This window comes from Patiria miniata, unplaced genomic scaffold (genome assembly GCF_015706575.1).
Source record: "Patiria miniata isolate m_02_andy unplaced genomic scaffold, ASM1570657v1 HiC_scaffold_16, whole genome shotgun sequence".
Taxonomy (NCBI): domain Eukaryota; kingdom Metazoa; phylum Echinodermata; class Asteroidea; order Valvatida; family Asterinidae; genus Patiria; species Patiria miniata.
In genome coordinates this window covers 6,504,010-6,527,621 of record NW_024037054.1, presented here as the reverse complement: position 1 = coordinate 6,527,621, position 23,612 = coordinate 6,504,010, and the positions used below count along the sequence as shown (strand labels likewise).

The window sequence follows — 23,612 nt, the reverse complement described above, 5'->3', positions numbered from 1 at the left end:
TCGTCCGGGCTGCGATTTTTCCCCAAACGACATCCGCGTGGGGCGTACGTTGTGACGTTCTGAACTGTACTTCTCCTAAAAACAGGAGAACATATTGAATAAACTGAAGAAAAAAGAAGCAGAAATGAATTCAATTGTAAATTGTAATGAAATTCGGACTTGATTTTCCTTTTAAGAAAATCTTCAAAGCCTCAGATTAGAAATTAGAACAGAAAAAAAATCGAATACAAATGTTGATATTTGATCCCATGAAATCACGATCCTATCCAACTGAGCTACCGAACTGCTCGACAAATTCGGAAAATTCATGGAAAAATAAACCTGCGTACGTATCGTAAAAGTATCCTAGAGGGCGCTCAACAATGCATGTGATCCGGACGCTGTTTGGGAAAAATAATACTCAACCGGGCTACATTCTTGTCCGCGGGCATTTTCACTAGCCCGCATGTTTTTCTGTAGAGTGTCTCATAAACAACATGCAAAACGTGTATCCTCCGACAATACTGTCAGTGTTTTTAATAACAGATCTAATAATTTAACCCTGAACAGTTCATTAGAGATAAACTGACACAGGTTTGCTTTCTGAATTTAATGTTTTATTTCTTCGGCTGTCCTTTCATCTTTGCCAAGGCCCAATAATGTTGGACTCGCCTGCCGCATTTTTTGCCGTTGTGCACAGAATGTTGCTCGGAGAATTTTTTTTCTGTTTGAACCGTTTTACCAACTTAGGTATGCCGCGCATGATTCGAAGTTTTGGACTAGCATTAAGTGACCGAAAATCGTCATGGGAATCATTCACTTTCATCAAATCAGTTATCTTACTTTGTGTGTGCGTGGTCTAGCACAAAACATGTAGCTTAATTCAAAGTTTTCCATAATATTGTTTCACATGTAGTGCGAAAGGCAGTGTATAAAACAACATATAAGTGGTTTATTGTCAAACTGTAATCCAAAAAGAAAGGTGGAAGAATGTTTTCGAATCAGAAAAAAGCTTCAAATGAATGGAAGTTTACAGGGGCGGATCCAGCTTTCAGGAAACGCATCAGGAGACCGGGGGTTGGGGGTGGGGGTGTTGATATTTAAATGAAGGCCTGCCCAGGGGGTTCTGGGGGCAGCCCCCTCACAAACAGGAAAACGACATTTTCACGAACGTCATTCTTGAGCACTTTGCCGCTTGGCGAGTTTATTGGCACCGTGAGTTCTTACAATCAGAGTAGAAGTATTTAACAGTTTCTACTGGTAACAGGACCGTTGTGAGCTTTTAAGTGCATTTTGTAAGCAATGATTTTAGTATATAAGTTTCGTTCTTTAAAACAAAAGGATCAATTCAATGTTTTTCTTCGAAAGTGCATGCACATGGATTAAAGTAACAAATAAATGTATGATTCTTGTGTGCAAAATACTATGTGATTGTTAATTTAGTTATGCGGGGTTTTGTTTTCGTGTTTCTCGTTTACAATGCTTTGTAACCAAGTTTTTTTGGACCTAGAAAGTACGAAAGGTAGAAATCACCACGTATATGATTAATATATGTAACATTAACTTACTCACAACATATAAACTTATATTAAGATGCGTTTAATGAGACAGTTTTATCTAACAATAAAAGCCTACAAAAAATAGTGCAAATCCTTCATCGCAAAGCGCGCTACCGTCTAATTCTCTATTTTCCCAATTTGAAAATGTGGAAGGTACACAATATTACGATAAACAAACAATAAATAAATCATATACTCATTCTATAAAAGCATAGATTTTATATGATGGAAACCTATATGATGGTGCAAATAAATCTCAATTCGGGACAGGACTAGTCGATTCATGCCGGGCACTTACGCCTTTCTATTGACCAAGATTGTGGGCACTTATGCCTTTCTATTGACCGAGACCAACTATTTTTTATAGAGCAATTCATCTCGCATGGCCGGGATCAGACCTTTACGGAAGGCAATATCAAGCAGCTGCTCCGTGTCAGCGATGTCGGGATACTCGTGCAGCGCCCACTTGAGGTAGACCAGAAACTCGTTCCAATCTACTTGACCGTCAGCATCCATGTCGACGGCCTGGAGAGCGCGTCTGGTGTCGGAGCAACGGTAGCAGGAAAAGTACGGTGCCATGAAGCCGTTGTAGAAGTTATCGTACTGGAGCAGGTCGTCGCCTTGGACCTTGTCTTTCACGTCCCACTCGTCCCACATCTTGCGGATCTTTTTGATGAGGTTGTTGGCGTTGGGGCCACGGAGCTGTACGTTGTCGATGGCGTCTCGCATAGGCTCGGTGACTTTCCCCCCAGCGCGGTCCAGAAGCAACGCTAGGCCGACCTTGCTCATGTATTCTTCCTTCCTGCAGGATTTTTGTGCGAGAAAAAAGGAAGATAACTGCATGAGGCAATGCATGCAAACTTCTTGTTATACAAGCATCATCTACTGTTTACTGACTCGGCTAGGTTAATTAGTTCTGAGAAAAAGAAAGAAAATACTCAACATTTCGAATCCTGAGGTCCGTTGATTACTCACACTGTTCACATTTCGGAATGAATACAACACAGGCAAAGCCACTTCATCAAAACCATCCAATTCTTCAAATATCTTTATAGTTTTTGAACAGATCGGGTGCTCAAAATCGGAAACCTTTTTTTACACAGTCAGATCGGTTCCTTTTAGTGAAAGCCTGGCGAGTTATAAACCATTGCCTTTTTGCCACAGCTTTTGTACGAATCGAACATTATTGCATTGTGAGGGGACCGATCCGAAGGGCAGTAAAGAACTATAGCTTGAAAAGTTGGAATCTACTCCTCCTACCTTCCAGAACGGAGATCTTCCAAGATCAGCGCCTTCATCTTGCTGGTCAAGTCCAGAGTGAACTGCGGATCGTTCCCGAAGAGCCTGACCAAGCGCTGCTGGATCATCTCCTTGCTGGCCATGGTGGTGATTCGCACGGGAGCCTTCTCCCCGAAGAAGCTGGCCAAGTCGAACTCCTCAGGATTCAGACCGAAGACGAAATCGGTAGCCCGGGGACCGTAGACTGGCTGCCTCCCGTTCGGAGCCGAGCCCGAAGTGATCTTGGTCACGTTGATGGCGGCCTTTCTCAGGTAGGTGCAGTTGTATTTCTCCAGGACTTTCTTGTTGCCGAGTCGGATGAGATTCAGCAGGGTGACGCAGGTGGAGGCGTGGCCCATGGCGGCACCCTCGGCGCAGACGCTGGCCCAGATACCGTCAGCACCGTCCATCAGGACCTGCCAAACAACGGAAGCAAAAAGGTCTTGAGAAATCGCAAGGAAGTAAAAGCATTTAATCATCTGATATTTGTGACAAACGGCGCTATCGTTTTGCTTGATGCACGTTTTGCAGAGAGAAAAATGCTGAAATTTGCAGGTAGCATATTCCTGCTACAATAGGTAAAGCGTATAATTTTATCAAGGCACCCTATACAAACGATTCGGTTTTTCTCCAAAGCAAATATATCGATATAAATAAATGAAGCATTACACTTTTTAACCCCCAAAACTAAGAAATGTATTCTGTATGTAATTAACATAATTTGAAATTTTGTTTCAATAATGGCATATTCCACACTTCACTTTTTGCACTTAGTTAATGGACATAATCGATGTTGAAATCTGTAGTCACTGCCTCGAAATGGCCTCTCCACTTTAAGTTTTAAAGCAATGAAAGATGTATCGAGCACTAAAATTTAGCTTTTTAGAAAACCCTCCGGCTGTCTGAACAGTCACAGACAGTTTAAAACAAATCCTCTTCCCTGCCATGCCTTAATGCAGGCAGGGAGCACTCAACAAATAAAAACAGTCACGGATGTTTGAATTTGAGTTGCACGTAAATGCAATGGAAGTATGAACAAGATGTTTCCACTCGGAATTACGGACCTGCAGAGCTGTGGCATCGCAGTAGCCAAACTTCTCGTGCACGTGGACAAGCAGGTGGCCCTTCCACTTATTCTCGTCCATGGTCTGGCGGATGTACTTGGCCCAGGCCCCGCACTCCTCCGGTAAGGTCTTGCCGCTGGGCTCCTCGAACATCATGCCGAAGGGACGGAGGTCCCCCGGCAGGTTGGCCAGGTAGGCCACGGTCTGGAACACGCGCTCCGGATGGTCGGGCATGGTTTCCGCCAAATCGCGGATATTAAACATGATCTTTAGTGGGGGAAAAGAAGTTATAGTTCAGAAGAATCGAGTTGAGAATGAGTTCGATTAATAATTGCAAATCGACATTTGAGGTTTGACAAATTAAGTTATGTCGAAATAGACTTTACTGTTGAACTTGAATAGTGCATTGAAGAAGAAACTAGTCCCAAAGCTGAGGGTTTACGGATCAAGATTTAGTCCAGGCTATCTTGACCTGAAGAAAATGATAACAATGGATACGAGTAAAAACCATCAGAGAGCAAAGTTCAGCTGCATTTTGGGTTGTTGAAGCTTTTACAAAACACTTTACACACAGATAACGTGAAGGCTTTCATTCAATCAGTGCAAACTGTTTTAACAATAACAGGAAAACAAGTCATTGGGTTTTTATTAAAAGATGGAAAAAATATAAAATGATTTTCCAAGGGACTCGTAATTCAGGATGGACTTTGCTGCACGTTTTATGTGGTTGTAGTGAATTCTAACGATACACACATCATTTCCAGCGCCTTGAGTATTTATTATTGGTAGATACGTGCGCTACATGAGACTCCTTTGTTATTGTTATTATTATGACATATCAGTAAGGGTCACCAACCGCTGGCAAAGCAAGATCACACATTATTCCTATTACTTCAATTATCAAATAGCTCACCTTGGCCTTAGGATGCAGATTCTCGTGGCACCACACCATCCATTTCTTGATCAGTTTCAGCAGCTTCGGCATGGGGAACAACTCGAAGTCGTAGACTCCATCGCTGAGGTCCACCTCGAAGATGACGTTGTACAGGCCGACCTCGCACAACTTGCGGATACCGACGGGGACGGACTCGGTATCGGGGACTTTGCCCTTGGCGCCTGCGTGATTGGAATTCAAATTACGGAATTTCAAACACAACCACCATTTTAAAATTTTGTCCACACGGATCACAAAAAAAGGTGTGCGTTCCTTCAGAAAACGAAAACAATTCACACACGTCCCTATGTGATTTGTTTTCGTTTTCCTGAAAGAACACTGAACTTTTTATCTGTGGACAGAACTTTACAACGGTGGTTGTGTTTCAGATTCCGTAACTTAAAACGCACATGAGTGATTTGAACAATATTCTTGTACTAACAAGCCAAACATGGGCGTCGCTAGGATTTTTTCTAGAGGGGGGCAAAAATTTTTTTTGGCCAAAAATGCTTGCATTTCTCAACATATTCTCGATTTATCAGTTTTAGAGGGGGGCAGGGACATTTTGCCCCCCCCCCCCAACTCATTAAATTTACACCACTTTGTCTTCGCGCCTCTTTTTCTTTTCTTTTTTCTCTTTTTTCTTCTTCTTTTTTTTTTTTTTTTTTTTGCTTTTCCGGGGGGGGGGAGCAAGTGCCCCCCTTGCCCCCTCCTCGCTACGCCCATGAAGCCAAAAGTAGTGATAAAAAACACAAATGCCCCGCAACCATGCCTATTTCCATGACATAACATCACTCTATTAACATCAACTTACCTGGGTCACATGGAACGTTCATTGATATCGCTATTGTTTTCTTAAGGTTATATATGTAATGTATTGATGCCTATGATTCCATAATGAATTTTTATTTTTTGCTTTTCTGTTGGGAAGTCATTGTATGTGATTTAAGCAAACTCACTGGATATTTTCAGTCTTAAGCAAGACATTTCTCAAAGGCAAATTTTTTTAGCATAATCCTTTGAGCATACTTTGAGCATACAAGGCCTACATGGAAATAAGATTTTTTAAATAATCAAAAGAAAATATGGTTATTTGAATAAGCTTGAGTTATCATCATGACATCATTTCTTTGGTTTTTAATAATGAGAACAGTTGGCTTATGGGGTCCGAAAGTGACTCAAAATCCTAAGAACAACCTACGGAGCTGCATGTACATGTACATGTAGGCCCTACATGTACTGCGGTGCAAGTCTCAAGTTTTAGTAATACATGTGCATGTACATGTACATGTGTTTGTTGAAAAACTTTTTCTGTTATTTCAATATGACTGTCCAAGAAAAAAGGGTGGAGAAGTCACATTGGTTATACAAAAAAAACATGTATAAACAGTTCCATTAACACATGTATACTAGTTTGCTAAAAAAAAAAATCCTATTGTTTTAATCCTAATGACATTGGCCTTTGTCTTAAGCCTATGGGGTCCAAACTTATTCATTTTCTTTAAGTTATACTAGCAAACTACCTTCATTGCATCAAGGTTCAAGACATGTACATGGACATACAATCCAGATATCGCTGTGGAACCAAATGCACACGCACCCACCCACGGACAAGGCGGCAACACTGTATGCCCATTCAGCTTCGCCGGTGAGGCAAAAAGCTAATGAATGGGGCTTTCATATCCTATATTTTGAAAGTGCTACATGCAGAACTTCACTAAAACGATGGTCCCGACATTTGGGTTCCGGTTATATTTTTTACTCACCATGTATACGACACAACCCTTAGTACATTACGAAGTGAATTTCAGGGGGGGGGACACCTTGTATGTGACTGTGTATGTGTCTTATACTACGTGAATACAATTTGGAGGATATCGAAAAAAAAACTTTTCTTTGGCTTTTTTTTTGGAAATACAGCCGTGTACACGTAAGCCGTAGTACAGTGCGTTTGTATAATTTTGATCGAATATGCATGTACATTTGTTTGTTATTATTGTTTTTCACCAAGGATTCCTCAAAAAGCGCCCTATAGGCACTGTAGCTCGCAAGCCCATAGAAACCTGTAGGGAGGAGACAGTGAGAAGAATTTACAGTTTAAGAGGTTGGAGGAAAACCCCAGTAGATTAAAATGAGGAAAACCCACGGAATCAGGTAGGGACTGAAAACTTGGCACGGCCGGGTCACAGCCGTGGATGGAAGGCGAGGAAAGTACCGCTACGCCAACCTGACTCCCTTTACTGTAGGTATTTCCCCCCTAAGTAACTTATGGTTTTTTTATACCGTCAGAAGTAAGATTACCTGAAGATGTGGTTTTGCATTTCTTTGCTTTGGGGCTCCCCGACACAGTCAGTGTACCTGCGGTAATCTCTGAGAAAGCCCATAGGCCCTGCCGGTCCTCGCCCCGCTCCGTCAGCTGCTTGATGAAGACGTCGTCCACGCGGGTCATGTGCGAGAAGGAGGCCACGATGGTGTTCTTGAAGCCGCACTTCTTGACCTCATCGTAGATCTGCCACTTGCTTTCCAGGGTGTGGCCCCGTAGCTGCCCCACGGTGCTCTCACGCATCGAGTTGTCTAGCACGAAGACGTCCAAGTCGCGCAGCGCCTGGTACTTCTCCAGCCGCTTGTCGACATCCTTGCGGTAATTCGCTATCTTTTGTTGCTCGGATGAGGAAGACATAATTATTTGCACCTTACACTCTGCAAAATATAGACCAAAAACCACTAGATATATGCTAAAATACAGACTAATGGACGAGTACAGGAAAATGAATGCAGTGACATAAAGTATTAGACACGTGACCTTGTACGCGGGAAGGAAGGGAGAAAACAACAGGAAACGGCGCCAAAAGCTATGGTGAACTCAATCAATCAATTAAACTATATATATATACATGTAAATTCTGTGTGCACTGCAAAACATGACCTTAACCTGGCCGCGTATTCGGCCAGATACTACACCTGAGTGAACTTGGCCTCGTATTCGGCACCACAGCCGTCGGCGTATTCAGCCTTGTATTCAGCCGCGTATTCATAAAGTACGGAGGCCAACAAACAACATTGATGTGATAAATTTTTATATATTTAATGCGGATTTCATCGAGGAGTGTACAAAAAATAATGACGTCAGTATTATGCTTGATGTTCAGTTATTTAGGACTTATGGCTTCCTATAAATTATTTTGGTTTCAGATCTAGGGCAACTATGAATCACGTGATACTCGTCCTGAAAAAAATCGTACTAAAATAGCATTTTGCGGTAATTGTACTTTCATGAAAGCTTATGTTAAACTTCGAGAGAAAGTGTACCAATTAAGCAGTGTTGGAGAAAAAGTCAAATTTCCAATGACATCTTAAAGAGTGGTGTCCCGCCTATATACACTCTATTTTGGTTTCAGGTGTATGGGGTGTATCTGTCACGTGACAATGGCATAACATAATGGCTTTCACCGCCAAATTTACTTTGTTTTATTAAATTTAATGCAAAATGCAATATGTCCGAATTATGTTTGATAGTCAGTTATTGAGGACTAGAGGCTTCCTATAAATTATTTTGGTTTCAGATCTAGGACAGCTATGAATCACGTGATACTCGTCCTGGGAAAAGTCATACTAAAATAGCATTTTGCGGTAAACGTTGTACATTAATAACTTAAGTTAAACTTCGAGGCAAAGTGTACCAAACAGTGTAGAAAGAAAAGTCAAATCGCCGATGTCATATTAAAGAGTGGTGTCCCGCCTACACTTTATTTTGGTTTCAGGTGTGTGGGGTGTATCTGTCACGTGACAATGGCATAACATAATGCGCTTTCACCGCCAAATTTAATTTATTTATATATTTAATGCGGATTTCAGGAAAAAGTGTACCGAAAATGCAACATGTCCGAATTATGTTTGATGGTCAGTTATTGAGGACATCCTATAAATTATTTATAAATTATTTATGACGTATTCTCCTACATTGTTTGGTACACTTTGTCTCGAAGTTTAACTGAAGTTTTAATAATGTACAACCGCAAAATGTTATCTTAGTACGATTTTTCTCAGGACAGGTATCACGTGATTCATAGTTGCCCTAGATCTGAAACCAAAATAATTTATATGCAGCCTCTAGCATGTAATTGCATTTTCGGTACACTTTTTCCTGAAATCCGCATTAAATATATAAATAAAGTAAATTTGGCGGTAAAAGCGCATTATGTTATGCCATTGTCACGTGACAGATACACCCCATACACCTGAAACCAAAATGGAATGTAGGTGGGACACCACTCTTTAAGGTGTCATCGGCGATTTGACTTTTCTTTCTACACTGTTCGGTACACTTTGTCTCGAAGTTTAACTTAAGTTAAATGTACAACGTTACTGCAAAATGCTATTTTAGTACGAATTTTTTCAGGACGAGTATCACGTCCTAGATCTGAAACCAAAATAATTTATAGGAAGCCTCTAGTCCTCAATAACTGACTATCAAACATAATTCGGATATATTGCATTTTGCATTAAATATAAAAAAACAAAGTAAATTTGGCGGTGAAAGCCATTGTGTTATGCCATTGTCACGTGACAGATACACCCCATACACCTGAAACCAAAATAGAGTGTATATAGTCGGGACACCACTCTTTAAGATGTCATTGGCAATTTGACTTTTTCTCCTACACTGCTTAATTGGTACACTTTCTAAGTTTAAGTTTAACATAAGCTTTAATAAAAGTACAATTACCGCAAAATGCTATTTTAGTACGATTTTTTTTCAGGACGAGTATCACGTGATTCATAGTTGCCCTAGATCTGAAACCAAAATAATTTATAGGAAGCCATAAGTCCTAAATAACTGAACATCAAGCATAATGCTGACGTCATTATTTTTTGCACACTCGTCGATGAAATCCGCACTAAATATATAAAAATTTATCACATCAATAATGTTGTTTATTGGCCTCCGTACTTTATGAATACGCGGCTGAATACGCCGGCGGCTGTGGTGCCGAATACAAGGCCAGGTTCACTCAGGTCAAAAACCGGACATTTCAGTACTTTGACAGCCAACTACAATGTGAACTGCGAAGTGCAATATATCAAAGGGCACTACCAACAATTCAACAACAATTGAATGCAAGGTCGTGTGATGTAGCAGCATGTCATGGCCCAGGCTGCGTCGAGAAGCTATACACTCAACCAAAAAAGAAAGTCCCCCTTAATTCCAGTACTTTTTTGTCAAACTCAAAAACTACTGAGCACCTCTCGCTCAAATAACGACTAATCTGTACAGAACTTCCTTAGCATTTCTGCCATACTCTTTATTTGGCCAAAAACAGTGATAATGTGTACAAATTTATGCAATTCATGACAAATGATACCGCATTACGTGCAACTCCCTTTAGCCAAAAACTCTGGATTCTTCTCACCAGTTTCACTGCATGTACTTTGACCCCTACCAGCTCTAGGGTCCTTAGGGTCAGTGACCATTAGCTGTGGTAACTGCCCTATAAATCACAGCATATGCATCGGCCTATCTGGCATGAAAAGTATGAGCAATGGAGGTAGAATTAAAAAAACTTCCGACTATTATTGTTATTATAGGTTTTCCCGGACAATTTCGGAAAATGTGTACACGAATTTGTAAAAAAAGCATTCGTTTTCGTGCGAAATAGAATGAACGTTCCAAATCTCTGTTTCTATTTAACAAATGATAAGTCTTTTTCCGTGAAGGTGCATTCAGTCGTAAAAAATCAGCGAACGATTTCCCGAATGTGCACTGCATTTAGTGTATTGACAATTCATTTTAGCGCGAAATCGAAGGCACATCCGCAATCCTGTTTTCCTTTTAATTTATCATCAATCTTTTTCGCTAAATGTGCAGCCGATTTCCCTCGCAGTGTTAATTTAACGTATGCCTGGTCAAGCATAGGAATTCATTTATGTGTTAAAGTAACATTTGAGGAATGGTTGATTGAATGATTGCATTTTTGAATATTCATGATGATTGAGCTAAAACCTAGTGGTGTAGTCTTTTGAAACAAACCAACTATTGTAATAAATCCTATATAAAAACAAAACTGAAGAAAATCGCTTTTTTTTTCTGCTCAGAATTTGCCACAATCGCATCATATAGCCAAGAGTCTCAGTTCACATAGTCCTTAAATATCCAATAATGGCTGCAAGAGGGAGATACAGACGAATCTCGGACGTTGACCGAAATCGCCTCATCGATGCCTTTGAGGCTGACGACGGTGACTATCTGCAGGTAGCAGATACGCTGGGTATCAAGCACTCAGCGGCCAGATCAATCGTTGGCGTAGGCCTTTATCTCCGGGATGGTCGTCGTAACAAGCTGCCGAAATGAGGACCCATAAACCAGACGGTTGACGACGACATGAGAGATGCCCTTTAAGGATATCTAGATGACACCCCCCTTCTAACTTTGCGTCAACTCTGTACTCAACTGCATGCGAGCTGATCTTCCCAATAAGCCCTTCGTGACCACTAGTACCATCACTAGAACTCTAGATGGTATGCTTATAACTCTTAAACTAGCGGAAGATGTTCCAGAACAGAGGAATGAGCCACGCACATTAGATGCACGAGTCATATTTGGAAATTGGTTTCTTCAGGTTGGTGTCCTTGGCCACACTGTGTACATTGACGAGACCGGGTACAACGTATGGACCCGTTGGTCTTATGGTCGCGCTCCTCGTGGAGAGCCAGCAGGCGTGTCGTCCATGGCCAGAGAGGCAAGCAAGTCAACATCACGTTTGCCATTTTTTTCTGGTGAGGTTGGACTTGTGGCTCACAGAATATCATCAGAGACTGTGACGAGAGCGACTTTTGAGGAGTTCTTAGCGACGACTGTACAAGAATGTGGTATGTTATTCCCGGCAGGCGAACGCATGATCTGATATATGACAACGCTCGTCCTCATATCCGAGCCCAACTACCCCCTGATGCCGGCAATTTCACCATCAAGCTGCTGCCACCATACTCGCCATTCTTAAATCCAACGGAAATGACGCACTCAGCTTTCAAGGCGGGAGTGAAGCGCACGCTGGTGCTTCCTGAATCGCAGGACAGATTTGGAGACCAAGACGCAAGAGTCCAAGCTGGTGTGAACCTGCAAGTCTGGAGATCCCTCCGTCTCCAGGAGGTGGCTGCACTCAACATTGGAGAGGTGACACCTGCGAAATGCACCGCCTGGTACAACCATTCTCAGACATATCTCCCTCGATGTCTTGGTAGACAGGTCATTGAAGGATAGACAATCGAACTGATAAAACGAGAGAGAAGCTTAAGAAATATAGGTTTTCCCGGACAATTTCGGGAAATGTGTACACGAATTTGTAAAAGAAGCATTCGTTTTCGTGCGAAATAGAATGAACGTTCCATATCTCTGTTTCTATTTAACAAATGATAATTCTTTTTCCGTGAAAGTGCATTCAGTCGTAAAAAATCAGCGTACGATTTCCCGAATGTGCACTGCATTTAGTGTATTGACATTTCATTTTAGCGCGAAATCGAAGGCACATCCGCAATCCTGTTTTCCGTTTAATTTATCATCAATCTTTTTCGCTAAATGTGCAGCCGATTTCCCTCGCAGTGTTATTTAACGTATGCCTGGTCAAGCATTGGAATTCATTTATGTGTTAAAGTAACATTTGAGGAATGGTTGATTGAATGATTGAATTTTTGAATATTCAAAAAGTCTCCATGCAGATCCCATGTAACATGACACGTGATGTGTCCCTTTACCGTCTCAATAATATGGCTACAAGATTATTTTGATTGATTTCATATTGGTCATATTAATATCATTTTCCCATTTCATTTGCCTACATTTCACATAGGCCTTTGTGTATATAAGAACAAAGACATTAATGATCAATAAGGCATACATTGATTAATTAATGAATCATTAATTAATGAATCAAAGTTGTATCATGATTTGTATAGGCCTGCATAATTTATTTGAATTGAATGCAGAAAATGCGAATTTAAATTGTAACAAATGAAAAAGAATGTTCAATTTAGCCTGTGTCACAATAGACAATCGAATTTCTGCGAATTGGATTGCACATTCGTAATAATCGGCAACGCATCCGTCAAACCGAAAACCTAATCACGTATTTGTAATCCCTTAAATGAAACGTTATGCACATTCATTCATTTGATTGATGCAAAATGAAATCGAATGCTAGTTATTGCGAAAATTAAACCAGGATGTACGTCGTTCTCAAAATCACCGCCAAATTGAATTTATGTTTTACAAATTCAAACGCACATTTTCCGAAATTGTCCGGGAAAACCTATACATAAAGAAATTAAAATACAATTAAGGTAAAGAACCAACAAAAAGTCCTCATGCAGATCCCATGTAACATGACACGTGATGTGTCCCTTTATCGTTTCAATAATATGGCTACAAGATAATTTTGATTGTTTTCATATTGGTCATATTTATATCATTTTCACATTTCATTTGCCTACATTTCGCATAGGCCTTTGTGTTTATAAGAAAAAATACATTAATGATCAATAAGGCATACCTTGATTAATTAATGAATCAAAGTTTTATCATGATTTGTATAGGCCCGTATAATTTATTTAAATTGAATGCAGAAAATGCGAATTTAAATTGTAACAAATGAAAAAGAATGTTCAATTCAGCCCGTGTCACAATAGACAATCGATTTTTTGCGAATTGGATTGCACATTTGAAATAATCGACAACGCATCCGTCAATCCGAAAACCTAATCACGTATTTGAAATCCCTTAAATGAAACGTTATGCACATTCATTCATTTGATTGATGCAAAATGAAATCGAATGCTAGTTATTGCGAAAATGAAACCAGGATGTACGTCGTTCTCAAACTCAGCGCCAAATTGAATTTATGATTTTCAAATTAAAACGCACATTTTCCGAAATTGTCCGGGAAAACCTATATTATTATTATTATTTATTCGGCCATCAAATGAACAAAAGTACAATGACAAAGCAAATCTTATCCTTGCTAGAGATATGTTCAGTCGATTTTTATGATTCAAAGTTACTTGAACAATAACTTTTGACACTTTTTCCATTACTTTACAGTACAAACAACAACCCAGTAGATTTGTGTAGATATTTTTGGTCTGTAAACTTACAGGCAGTGGCGCCATAAACCACCTGTCCACGCCTCCTAACCCTAACGCCCAAGGCGATGTGCAAAATCCTATTAAAATTGGAAGACTGATGACTGTTAGGGGTAGTACGGTCAGATTTAGAAGTTCGTGTTGAAAACTGACCCGAGTTTAGGCAAACTCGGGTCTGGTTCTAATGGCGGGGCAATTCGCGTAATGGAAAACAGTTGCACTTTTGCATACGTGCAAGTTGTGGTTCACAATCACCTTGCACCTACACAAAAGTGCACGTCTTTTGGGGGTACCATTTCTCATAAATTGCATAACTTTGTACACATTTTCACTGTTTTGGGCCAAACAAAGAGAATGACTGGATTTCCAAGGAATTTCTGTTCTGATCAGTCATAATTTTAGCAAGATGTGCCAGGTAGTTTTTGAGTTCGACAAAACTATAGGGGCGACTTTCTTTTTTGGTTGAGTGTACGTGTATATAGCTGGCCACAGGATTCGCTCGATCTTTTTCACAATTCCGCCATGGGCATGCAGAACCCCGATCTGGCAACTTTACACAATAAATATAGCCGGTTCAGTGATTCCTGTGTCGGGGTTCAGATCACTGAACCGGCTATTTTTATTGTGTAAAGTTGCCAGATTGAGGCTGTGCATGCCCATTGAAAATTATCAAAAATTGAAAATGTATTTATCAATTTACCAGGGTCGATCGTCCGGGCTGCGATTTTTTTCCCCAAACGACACCCGCGAGTGTACGCTGTGACGTTCTGGACTTTACTTCTCTCAAAAACAGGAGAAAATATTAAATAACTTGAAAAAAAAGAAAGAAATGAATTTAAATGTAATGAAATTCGGACTTGATTTCCCTTTTAAAAAATTCTCCAAAGCCTCAGATTAGAAGCTTCGAGTTGAACTTGCTATACTTAAAACTATGGAAGTGTAGATAGGAAATGGTTAAAAATAAATCTAATTCGTACGTACGAATTACTAAACCGTACGTACGAATTACAAACCGTACGTACGAATTACAAACCGTACGTACGAATTACTAAACCGTACGTACGAATTACTAAACCGTACGTACGAATTACTAAACCGTACGTACGAATTACTAAATCGTACGTACGAAATAATTAGTAATTCGTACGTACAGTTTAGTAATTCGTACGTACGATTTAGTCATTCTTACGTACTATTTAGTAATTCGTACGTACGGTTTAGTAATTCGTACGTACGATTTAGTAATTCGTACGTACGGTTTAGTAATTCGTACGTACGAATTAGATTTATTTTTAACCATGTCCTATCTACACTTCCATACTACACTTCCATAATTAACGGTTCCAACTTTTCAGTGAAAGAAATAGTCATTGGAATCATTCACTTTCATCAACTCGGTTATCTTACTTTGTCTGTGCGTGGTCTATAGCACAAAATAGCTTAATTCAAAGTTGACCATAATTATGTTTCACAGGTAGTGCGAAAGGCATTGTATAAAGCAACATAGAAGTATTTTATTGTCACAAATTGTAATTCAAAAAGGAAACGTGGAAGAATTGTTTCGAATCAGAAAAACTTCATATAGATTTAAGTTTACCAGGGGCGGATCTATAGCTTTCAGGAAATGCATTAGGAGACCGGGGGGGGGGGGAATGTTGAAATGAAGGCATGCCCAAGGCATGCCCTTCCCCGTTTTAAGGCAAGGTGGGAACTGTAAAAGTTCATAATCTTGGCCCCATTACATTATATCGTATTTTTTTCAGCGGCTGAACGGGGGGGGGGGGGGGGGAGGAGATTTTTTTTTGGATTATTCATGTTATTTATTATTTGGGGAAGGGGGGTTGCAACCTTTGTGTTATAGTTTCATACGGGAGATTTTAACATGCTTAACTCCTTAAACAACACTCTATGAAAAGGCTCATAAATGGCCCATCCTGGATGCAAGTTCTTGGTGGAAAAACAAGAAAACAACATTATTTTCACGAACGCCATTCTTAAGCACTTTACCGCTAGGCGAGTTTATTGGCACCGTGAGCTCTTACAATCAGAGTAGAAGTATTTAACAGGTTCTACTGGTAACAGGACCGTTGTGAGCTTTTAAGTGCATTTTGTAATCAATGATTTTAGTATATAAGTTTCGTTCTTTAAAACAAAAGGATCAATTTAACCGTAATCTTCGAAAGTGCATGCGCATCGATTAAAGTAACCATTACTAACATGATTCTTGTGTGCAAAATACTTTGCTTGGTAATTTAGTTATTCGTTGTTTTTTCTTTTTCGTATTTTCGTTGACAATGCTTTGTAACTAAGTTTTTTTGGACCTGGAAAGTACGAAAGGTACCAACCACCACGTATTATTATGATTAATATATTTAACTATAACTTACTCATAAATACGTAAACTAATATTGAGATGCATTTAATGAGACAGATTTTATTTAACAATGAAAGCCTACAAAGTATGCAATTACTTCATTGCAAACCGCGCTACTGCCTAACTTTCTGTTTTCCCAATTTGAAAATACAAAATATTACGATAAACCAACAATATATAAATCATATACTCATTTTATAAAAACATAGATTTTTTATATAAAGGAAACATTATGATGGTGCAAATTCTAAGTCTCAATTCGGGACAGGATAGTCGATTCATGCCAGGCACTATATGTCTTTCTATTGACCAAGACCATGGGCACTAATACCTTTCTATTGACCAAGACCATGGACACTAATACCTTTCTATTGACCGAGACTAACTAACATTTCATCTCGCATGGCCGGGATCAGACCTTTACGGAAGGCAATATCAAGCAGCTGCTCCGTGTCAGAGATGTGGGGATACTCGTGCAGCGCCCACTTGAGGTAGACCAGAAACTCGTTCCAATCTACTTGACCGTCAGCATCCATGTCGACGGCCTGGAGAGCGCGTCTGGTGTCGGAGCAACGGTAGCAGGAAAAGTACGGTGCCATGAAGCCGTTGTAGAAGTTATCGTACTGGAGCATGTTGTCACCTTGGACCTTGTCTTTCAAGTCCCACTCGTCCCACATCTTGCGGATCTCTTTGATGAGGTTGTTGGCGTTGGGGGCCCTGATCTCTACCTTGTCGATTGCGTCTCGCATAGGCTCGGTGAGTTTTCCCCCAGCGCGGTCCATGAGCATCGCCAGGCCGATTTTGCTCATGTATTCTTCCTTTCTGCAAGAGGTTTATGCGAGAGAAGAAAATAATCAAAGATTACTATGAAGGAATGCTTGCAAATGTCTTGTTGCAAGGATAATGTTGCAATATGCGCCGCAGCACCTTGTCAACCCTTATATAAGGTGCTACAAAATGGGTCTCATATTTCTCATATACTTTATTTACCTTTCTTAAATAATAGACATATCTCCAGCGCTTGAGTACCTAATAGTTCGTAGATACGTGCGCTATATAAGACTCCGATATTATTATTATTAATCTAATGTTAGTGTGACTCCGATAGATAAAACTTCAATATCATACAGTAGCGTCGTGTACATTTATTTTTAGTGAGTTGACCAGTCCTAAGAAAAAACTTAGAAGAAAAGAAGTCAACTTTTCAAATCCTGTGGTCTGTTGATTATTCATGCAGTCAAAGTTTGGAATGAATGCAAACCAGACAAGCCACTTCATCAACAACATCAAACTCTTCAAATGGCTTGATCTTTTTTTGATAGATGGGAACTCAAAATCTTTAAACAATTTCAACATCATATCCTTTGGTTTTCAAGCAACAACATGGGAAGAACTAAAATCTGAGTTTTTCGCTAGAGCTTTTGTGCGAAAAGGCCATTTTGCACTGCGGGGCGATCGACTCGATAATAGCTTGACCAAGTTGGGCGATACCCTTACCTTCCAGAACGGAGATCTTCCAAGATCAGCGCCTTCATCTTGTTGGTCAAGTCCAGAGTGAACTGCGGATCGTTCCCGTACAGCCTGACCAAGCGCTGCTGGATCATCTCCTTGCTGGCCATGGTGGTGATTCGCACGGGAGCCTTCTCCCCGAAGAAGCTGGCCAAGTCGAACTCCTCAGGCTTCAGATCGAAGACGAAATCGGTAGCTCGGGGACCGAAGACTGGCTGCTTCCTGTGCGGAGCTGAGCCCGTGGTGATCTTGGTCACGTTGATTGCGGCCTTTCTCAGGTAGGTGCAGTTGTATTTCTCCAAGACTTTTTTGTTGCCGAGTCGGATGAGATTCAGCAAGGTGACACAGGAGGAGGCGTTGCCCATGGAGGCACCCTCGGCGCAGACGCTGGCCCAGATACCGTCAGCACCGTCCATGAGGACCTGCCGAACATTAATATGGAGAACAGTCTTGTGAATACGTTAAAAAATTTGAAGCCAACAGGCTTTAATATGACGGAGGGCTGCCGCTAGACTTCTTGAAAATTGGATCAGCTTTAAACAAACCTGCAGAGCTGTGGCATCGCAGTAGCCAAACTTCTCGTGCACGTGGACAAGCAGGTGCCCCTTCCAGTTATTCTCGTCCATGGTCTGGCGGATGTACTTGGCCCAGGCCCCGCACTCCTCCGGTAAGGTCTTGCCTCTGGGCTCCTCGAACATCATGCCGAAGGGACGGAGGTCCCCCGGCAGGTTGGCCAGGTAAGCCACGGTCTGGAACACGCGCTCCGGGTGGTCGGGCATGGTGTCCGGCAAATCGCGGAAACTGAACATGATCTTTAGTGGGGGAAAGTGGTCATATTGGTTAATCACTCACGAACTTTAGACATTTGAGAAATTCAGTTATGTTGAACTAGACTTCACTGTCTGGGGTAATGTGTACTTGAAGTAAAAAATAATAACATTATGTATAGGATTTGAGAAAACTTTGATTCGGGTGTCTTAGTAATAAGGAAAATGACATTCACCGACACAAGTAAGACCATCCATTAGCAAATAGTTGCATCTATAGTACAATGGCAAGCAAATCCAGTAAGGTTATCAATCGGTTATAGCAAAGAACATGTTTAAACTCAATTTTTTTAAGTTAGCCCCCTTTTTTAAAAGTGTTTAATTCGTGAGCCCACCTTAGCTTCTTTGTGGAGATTCTCGTGGCACCACACCGTCCATTTCTTGAGCAGCTCCAGCATCTTCGGCATAGGGAACTTCTCGAAGTCGTAGACTCCATCGCTGAGGTCCACCTCGAAGATGACGTTGTACAGGCCGACCTCGCACAACTTGCGGATACCGACGGGGACGGACTCGGTATCGGGGACTTTGCCCTTGGCGCCTAGTTGGAAATGAAATTAGAATCACTTAAGAATTGTGCATCGGCTAGAGAATGCGAAATTACAAGTCCAAAACTAACATGAAATGTACATTTAGTAACATCATGCACCGAGTTATAAAAGGCCAAGAATCATTGTTAAGAAAGATTTTGCTTTCGTGCAAAAACTGCCCAAATAATCAGCTAGATCAGAACAATATAAACACATGGCACAATCCCTTTAATAGTATAACATCGAGTGTTCAGTGGGAAAATATACGAGTACAAATGGCCTGTATGACTATTCTTTTTGTGTACAAGTGTTGGAGGATATCGAACAAACATTTCTTGTTTTTTTAACACAGAATTTTAATGATAATAACGAGTTTTGGCACATGTAAACCTTGTTTATATTTACCACGTTCTAAATATTTGGTTTTGCTTTTCTTTGCTTTGGGGCTCCCCGTCAGTGTACCTTCTGTAATCTCGGAGAAAGCCCATAGGCCTTGCCGGTCCTCGCCCCGCTCCGTCAGCTGCTTGATGAAGACGTCGTCCACGCGGGTCATGTGCGAGAAGGAGGCCACGATGGTGTTCTTGAAGCCGCACTTCTTGACCTCGTCGTAGATCTGCCACTTGCTCTCCAGGGTGTGGCCCCGTAGCTGCCCCACGGTGCTCTCACGCATCGAGTTGTCCAATACGAAGATGTCCAAGTCGCGCAGCGCCTGGTACTTCTCCAGGCGCTTGTTGACATCCTTGCGGTAGTCCAGTATCTTTTGTTCCTCGGAAGACATGTTTGCTCCCCAAAATCTGCAAATATAGACCAAAACCAGTACCGTTAGATGTAAAAGATTGCTGCAGAAAATGAACTATATTCATACCTGTATCAATCGCGCAGCCAGTACATTTTTTTGTTGGGGCTTAGAAATACATGTACATTTAGTTTCCGACTTTGAAATGTTCGAATAAACACTTGATACTATAATTCAAGTTGCAAGCAATACTACGGGCCACATCATTTCTGAATACATGGAGGGGTGCGACAGTTAAACCGGTTGAATCACTTGATTACTGTTGCTGTTGATTTACAACAAATGGGATGACTTGTACATTGTACATCTCATGCCAATTCAAAACTGCTACATTTTTAATAAACTGAAACAAAAATAAGCTGCCTAGAAAATCTTCCCGGCCGTGAGGCATAAAACACAAGGCCGAGAACGGCGAATAACTTACCGGTACGTACCGGGGTAAAGACTCGAGGGTAGTGACGGTAGCAGTTGTTGGCTGGACGCGGGATGGGTGCGGTCGCTTCAGACCACGCGTAAGACCAAGACACTGTTGGTGCTTTCGGTGGAAGTGCTATCATACCAGCTCGGGATTTTCTCTTATATACTGGGTATAAAGCTCAACACTCACGCATTTGTACAATAGGTGGCATGAATGGAATGGACAGGCAATATTAGACTACGTTCCATGATTTCGTTGTCTTACTCCGATTGTGTCATAGGTATGCTCATTCCTAATTCATATACCGTTGTTTTGATCTTTCTCTATACCCTCTTTGCCATTGTGCTGTGACATGCTCGACATAAGCATGTTAAGTATGCGGTGTATGGCCGATTATTTTGGACTAGCGTGGGGTTACATCATTTCAGTGCCGAGCCGAAAGTACGTAGTCACAACAATCTTTCACTTTCATCAAATCAATTATTGAAAAACGGCACTCTGTCTGGGCGTCGTGTGGTCCTCATTTTATTCTCCTACATAATGTTTTACATGTACACGCAGGGCGAAAGATATTGTGTAAAAACAACATAGAAGAGAGTGTTTTATTTAAAACTTTAACTTTATAAATAAGGAAACATCAATAATCTTTTTGAATCAGGAAAGACTCTTATTTGAATGGAAGGGGCGGATCTAGCTTTCAGGAAACACATGAGCCGGGGGATTTTCGAGTGAAGGGTGCCCCTGCTGTAGGGGGTCCGCGGCAGCCCCCTCCCCCATTCTAAGGTAATTTGAGAATAAATTTAGGAAATTTAGTTTGACTTGAGTCAAGGTTTATTATGTTTGCCCCCTTTAGTAGTTTATTTTGTTTTGGCGGCAGAACGGGGGGGGGGGGACTACTTGAGACAAAAGCTTGAAAACTGAATAAAAAGGTGCAAATATTAATTTAAAGGTAGAGAGATAACTTTAAAGTTGCCATTTAAGTCGTGGGGAAGCAGTCCATCATTAATTAACGCGTTAATGAGCAGAAAACAAAAAAAAATAAGAGCGCCGTTGGAACCCCGACCCCACCCACCCCTCGGTTTTGTTTCATGAGAATTCTGAAGAAGTAAAAAAGCCAGGTTGATTAATTCATTTTTCCTTTAATGTGGTCGGTCGTTAGTTTCTGAATTGGGTTGATTGTGTAAAACTAGGGTTCCGTCTGTTTTGTTTTTATTCGTCATGTGACACGCGCCGCACCGGTGTGACAGGTAATTCTGTCCCCCTGGAAAATGTGTCCCCCCGGACACATTTACCGGCTCGTGACCCGGTAAATGTGTCCGGGGGGACACTTTTACCTAGGTAGATTTGTCCCCATCCAGGTAAAAGTGTCCCCCTGCCCAACGGTGAAAGTGTCCCCCCGGTAAATGTGTCCCTATGCAGAATATACTGAGAGCAGCAGCGTGTCGCGCGCGCCAGTACATGCTGCAAGATATGTGGCAGTGATTATCACGTGTACAAATTATCAAGCTATTATGACCGTAACAATACAGGATTTTAATTGCAACAAATACAATCCTAATGGAAGTCAACATGGATTTTTGACGATTAAAACACTAGATTGCTACGATCATATTGTATTTATAGCTCCACGGTTTCTCACGCCATTCAAACTACTTATGCTACACATCGTGAAAACTAATTGCACGAAATTTCAATTTAATCCATTTTGTATTTCTTGAGTAGTTCATCGGAAACGAGGTTGTTCTTTTTCTTCACTTGTGCAGCATCCGTATTGATGCGTTGTTGAGACCACTATTTATGAGGCGCGCCCTCTATTATAGTGGTCTCGATCTCCACCACGTAACCCGATTTCGGGCCAACAACTCAAGAAATAGACGTTACATTAAAATGAATTTTCGTACACTCATTTGTCATGATGTTTGGCATCAAAAGATTTCATTTCATAAAAAAACGTCAATTAATCAAGCTATTATGACCGTAACAATACAGGATTATATTTGCAACAAATACAATCCTAATGGAAGTCAACATGGATTTTTAACGTTTAAAACACTAGATTGTTACGATCATATTATATTTATAGCTCCAAGGTTTCTCACGCCATTCAAACTACTCATGCTACACATCGTGAAAACAAATTGCACGAAATTTCAATTTAATCCATTTTGTATTTCTTGAGTAGTTCATCGGAAACGAGGTTGTTCTTTTTCTTCAATTGTGCAGCATCCGTGTTGATGCGTTGCCGAGACCACTATTTATGTGGCGCGCCCTCTATATTATAGTGGTCTCGATCTCCACCACCAAACCCGATTTCGGGCCAACAACTCAAGAAATAGACGTTACATTAAAATGAATTTTCGTACACTCATTTGTCATGATGTTTGGCATCAAAAGATTTCATTTCATAAAAAAAAAGTCCATTAATAAAGCTATTATGACCGTAACAATACAGGATTTTATTTGCATCAAATACAATCCTAAGGAAGTCAACATGGATTTTTAACGTTTAAAACACTAGATTGTTACGATCATATTGTATTTATAGCTGTACGGATTCTCACGCCATTCAAACTACTCATGCTACACATCGTGAAAACTAATTGCACGAAATTTCAATTTAATCCATTTTGTATTTCTTGAGTAGTTCATTGGAAACGAGGTTGTACTTTTTCTTCACTTGTGCAGCATCCGTGTTGATGGTTGTTAAGACCACTATTTATGTGGCGCGCCCTCTATATTATAGTGGTCTCGATCTCCACCACCAAACCCGATTTCGGGCCAACAACTCAAGAAATACACGTTACATTAAAATGAATTTTCGTACACTCATTCGTCATGATGTTTGGCATCAAAAGATTTCATTTCATAACAAAAACGTCAATTAATCAAGCTATTATGACCGTAACAATACAGGATTTTATTTGCATCAAATACAATCCTAATGGAAGTCAACATGGATTTTTAAGGTTTAAAACACTAGATTGTTACGATCATATTGTATTTATAACTGCACGGATTCTCACGCCATTCAAACTACTTATGCTACACATCGTGAAAACGAATTGCACGAAATTTCAATTTAATCCATTTTGTATTTCTTGAGTAGTTCATCGGAAACGAGGTTGTACTTTTTCTTCACTTGTGCAGCATCCGTGTTGATGCGTTGTTAAGACCACTATTTATGCGGCGCGCCCTCTATTATAGTGGTCTCGATC

At 40.7% G+C, this 23,612-nt stretch overlaps 2 protein-coding genes across 4 annotated transcripts; both read right to left on the bottom strand.

The window, feature by feature from the left end:
* Positions 1-1,846: 1,846 nt before the first annotated feature.
* Positions 1,847-7,509, bottom strand: LOC119722789. The gene is made up of 5 exons (XM_038193123.1): positions 7,173-7,509; positions 4,794-4,996; positions 3,881-4,147; positions 2,799-3,232; positions 1,847-2,340 (listed from the first exon to the last, which is right to left on the bottom strand). The coding sequence occupies exons 1-5, from the start codon at positions 7,492-7,494 to the stop codon at positions 1,893-1,895; spliced, it is 1,674 nt and encodes a 557-aa protein (XP_038049051.1). The 5' UTR covers positions 7,495-7,509; the 3' UTR covers positions 1,847-1,892.
* Positions 7,510-16,086: 8,577 nt separating this feature from the next.
* LOC119722788 lies at positions 16,087-19,994 on the bottom strand. 3 transcript variants are annotated; one of them, XM_038193121.1, is made up of 6 exons: positions 19,589-19,994; positions 18,992-19,194; positions 18,375-18,641; positions 17,818-18,251; positions 16,685-17,142; positions 16,087-16,651 (listed from the first exon to the last, which is right to left on the bottom strand). In XM_038193121.1, the coding sequence occupies exons 1-5, from the start codon at positions 19,959-19,961 to the stop codon at positions 16,689-16,691; spliced, it is 1,731 nt and encodes a 576-aa protein (XP_038049049.1). In that variant the 5' UTR covers positions 19,962-19,994; the 3' UTR covers positions 16,087-16,651; positions 16,685-16,688. The 3 variants fall into 3 exon arrangements, with proteins under 3 accessions (XP_038049049.1, XP_038049048.1, XP_038049050.1); XM_038193120.1 differs by having other exon boundaries at positions 16,087-17,142; XM_038193122.1 differs by having other exon boundaries at positions 16,087-17,142; positions 19,646-19,994.
* Positions 19,995-23,612: the final 3,618 nt, after the last annotated feature.

Coding starts and splice junctions, on each gene's coding strand:
- LOC119722789 (XM_038193123.1), bottom strand. CDS start 7,494: ATGTCTTCCTCATCCGAGCAACAAAAGATAGCGAATTACCGCAAGGAT. Junction 4,997..7,172: donor TTTCTCAGAGATTACCGCAG/GTACACTGACTG, acceptor CCAATCACGCAG/GCGCCAAGGGCAAAGTCCCC. Junction 4,148..4,793: donor ATCTGCATCCTAAGGCCAAG/GTGAGCTATTTG, acceptor CCCCCACTAAAG/ATCATGTTTAATATCCGCGA.
- LOC119722788 (XM_038193120.1), bottom strand. CDS start 19,961: ATGTCTTCCGAGGAACAAAAGATACTGGACTACCGCAAGGATGTCAAC. Junction 18,642..18,991: donor ATCTCCACAAAGAAGCTAAG/GTGGGCTCACGA, acceptor CCCCCACTAAAG/ATCATGTTCAGTTTCCGCGA. Junction 18,252..18,374: donor GCGATGCCACAGCTCTGCAG/GTTTGTTTAAAG, acceptor AATGTTCGGCAG/GTCCTCATGGACGGTGCTGA.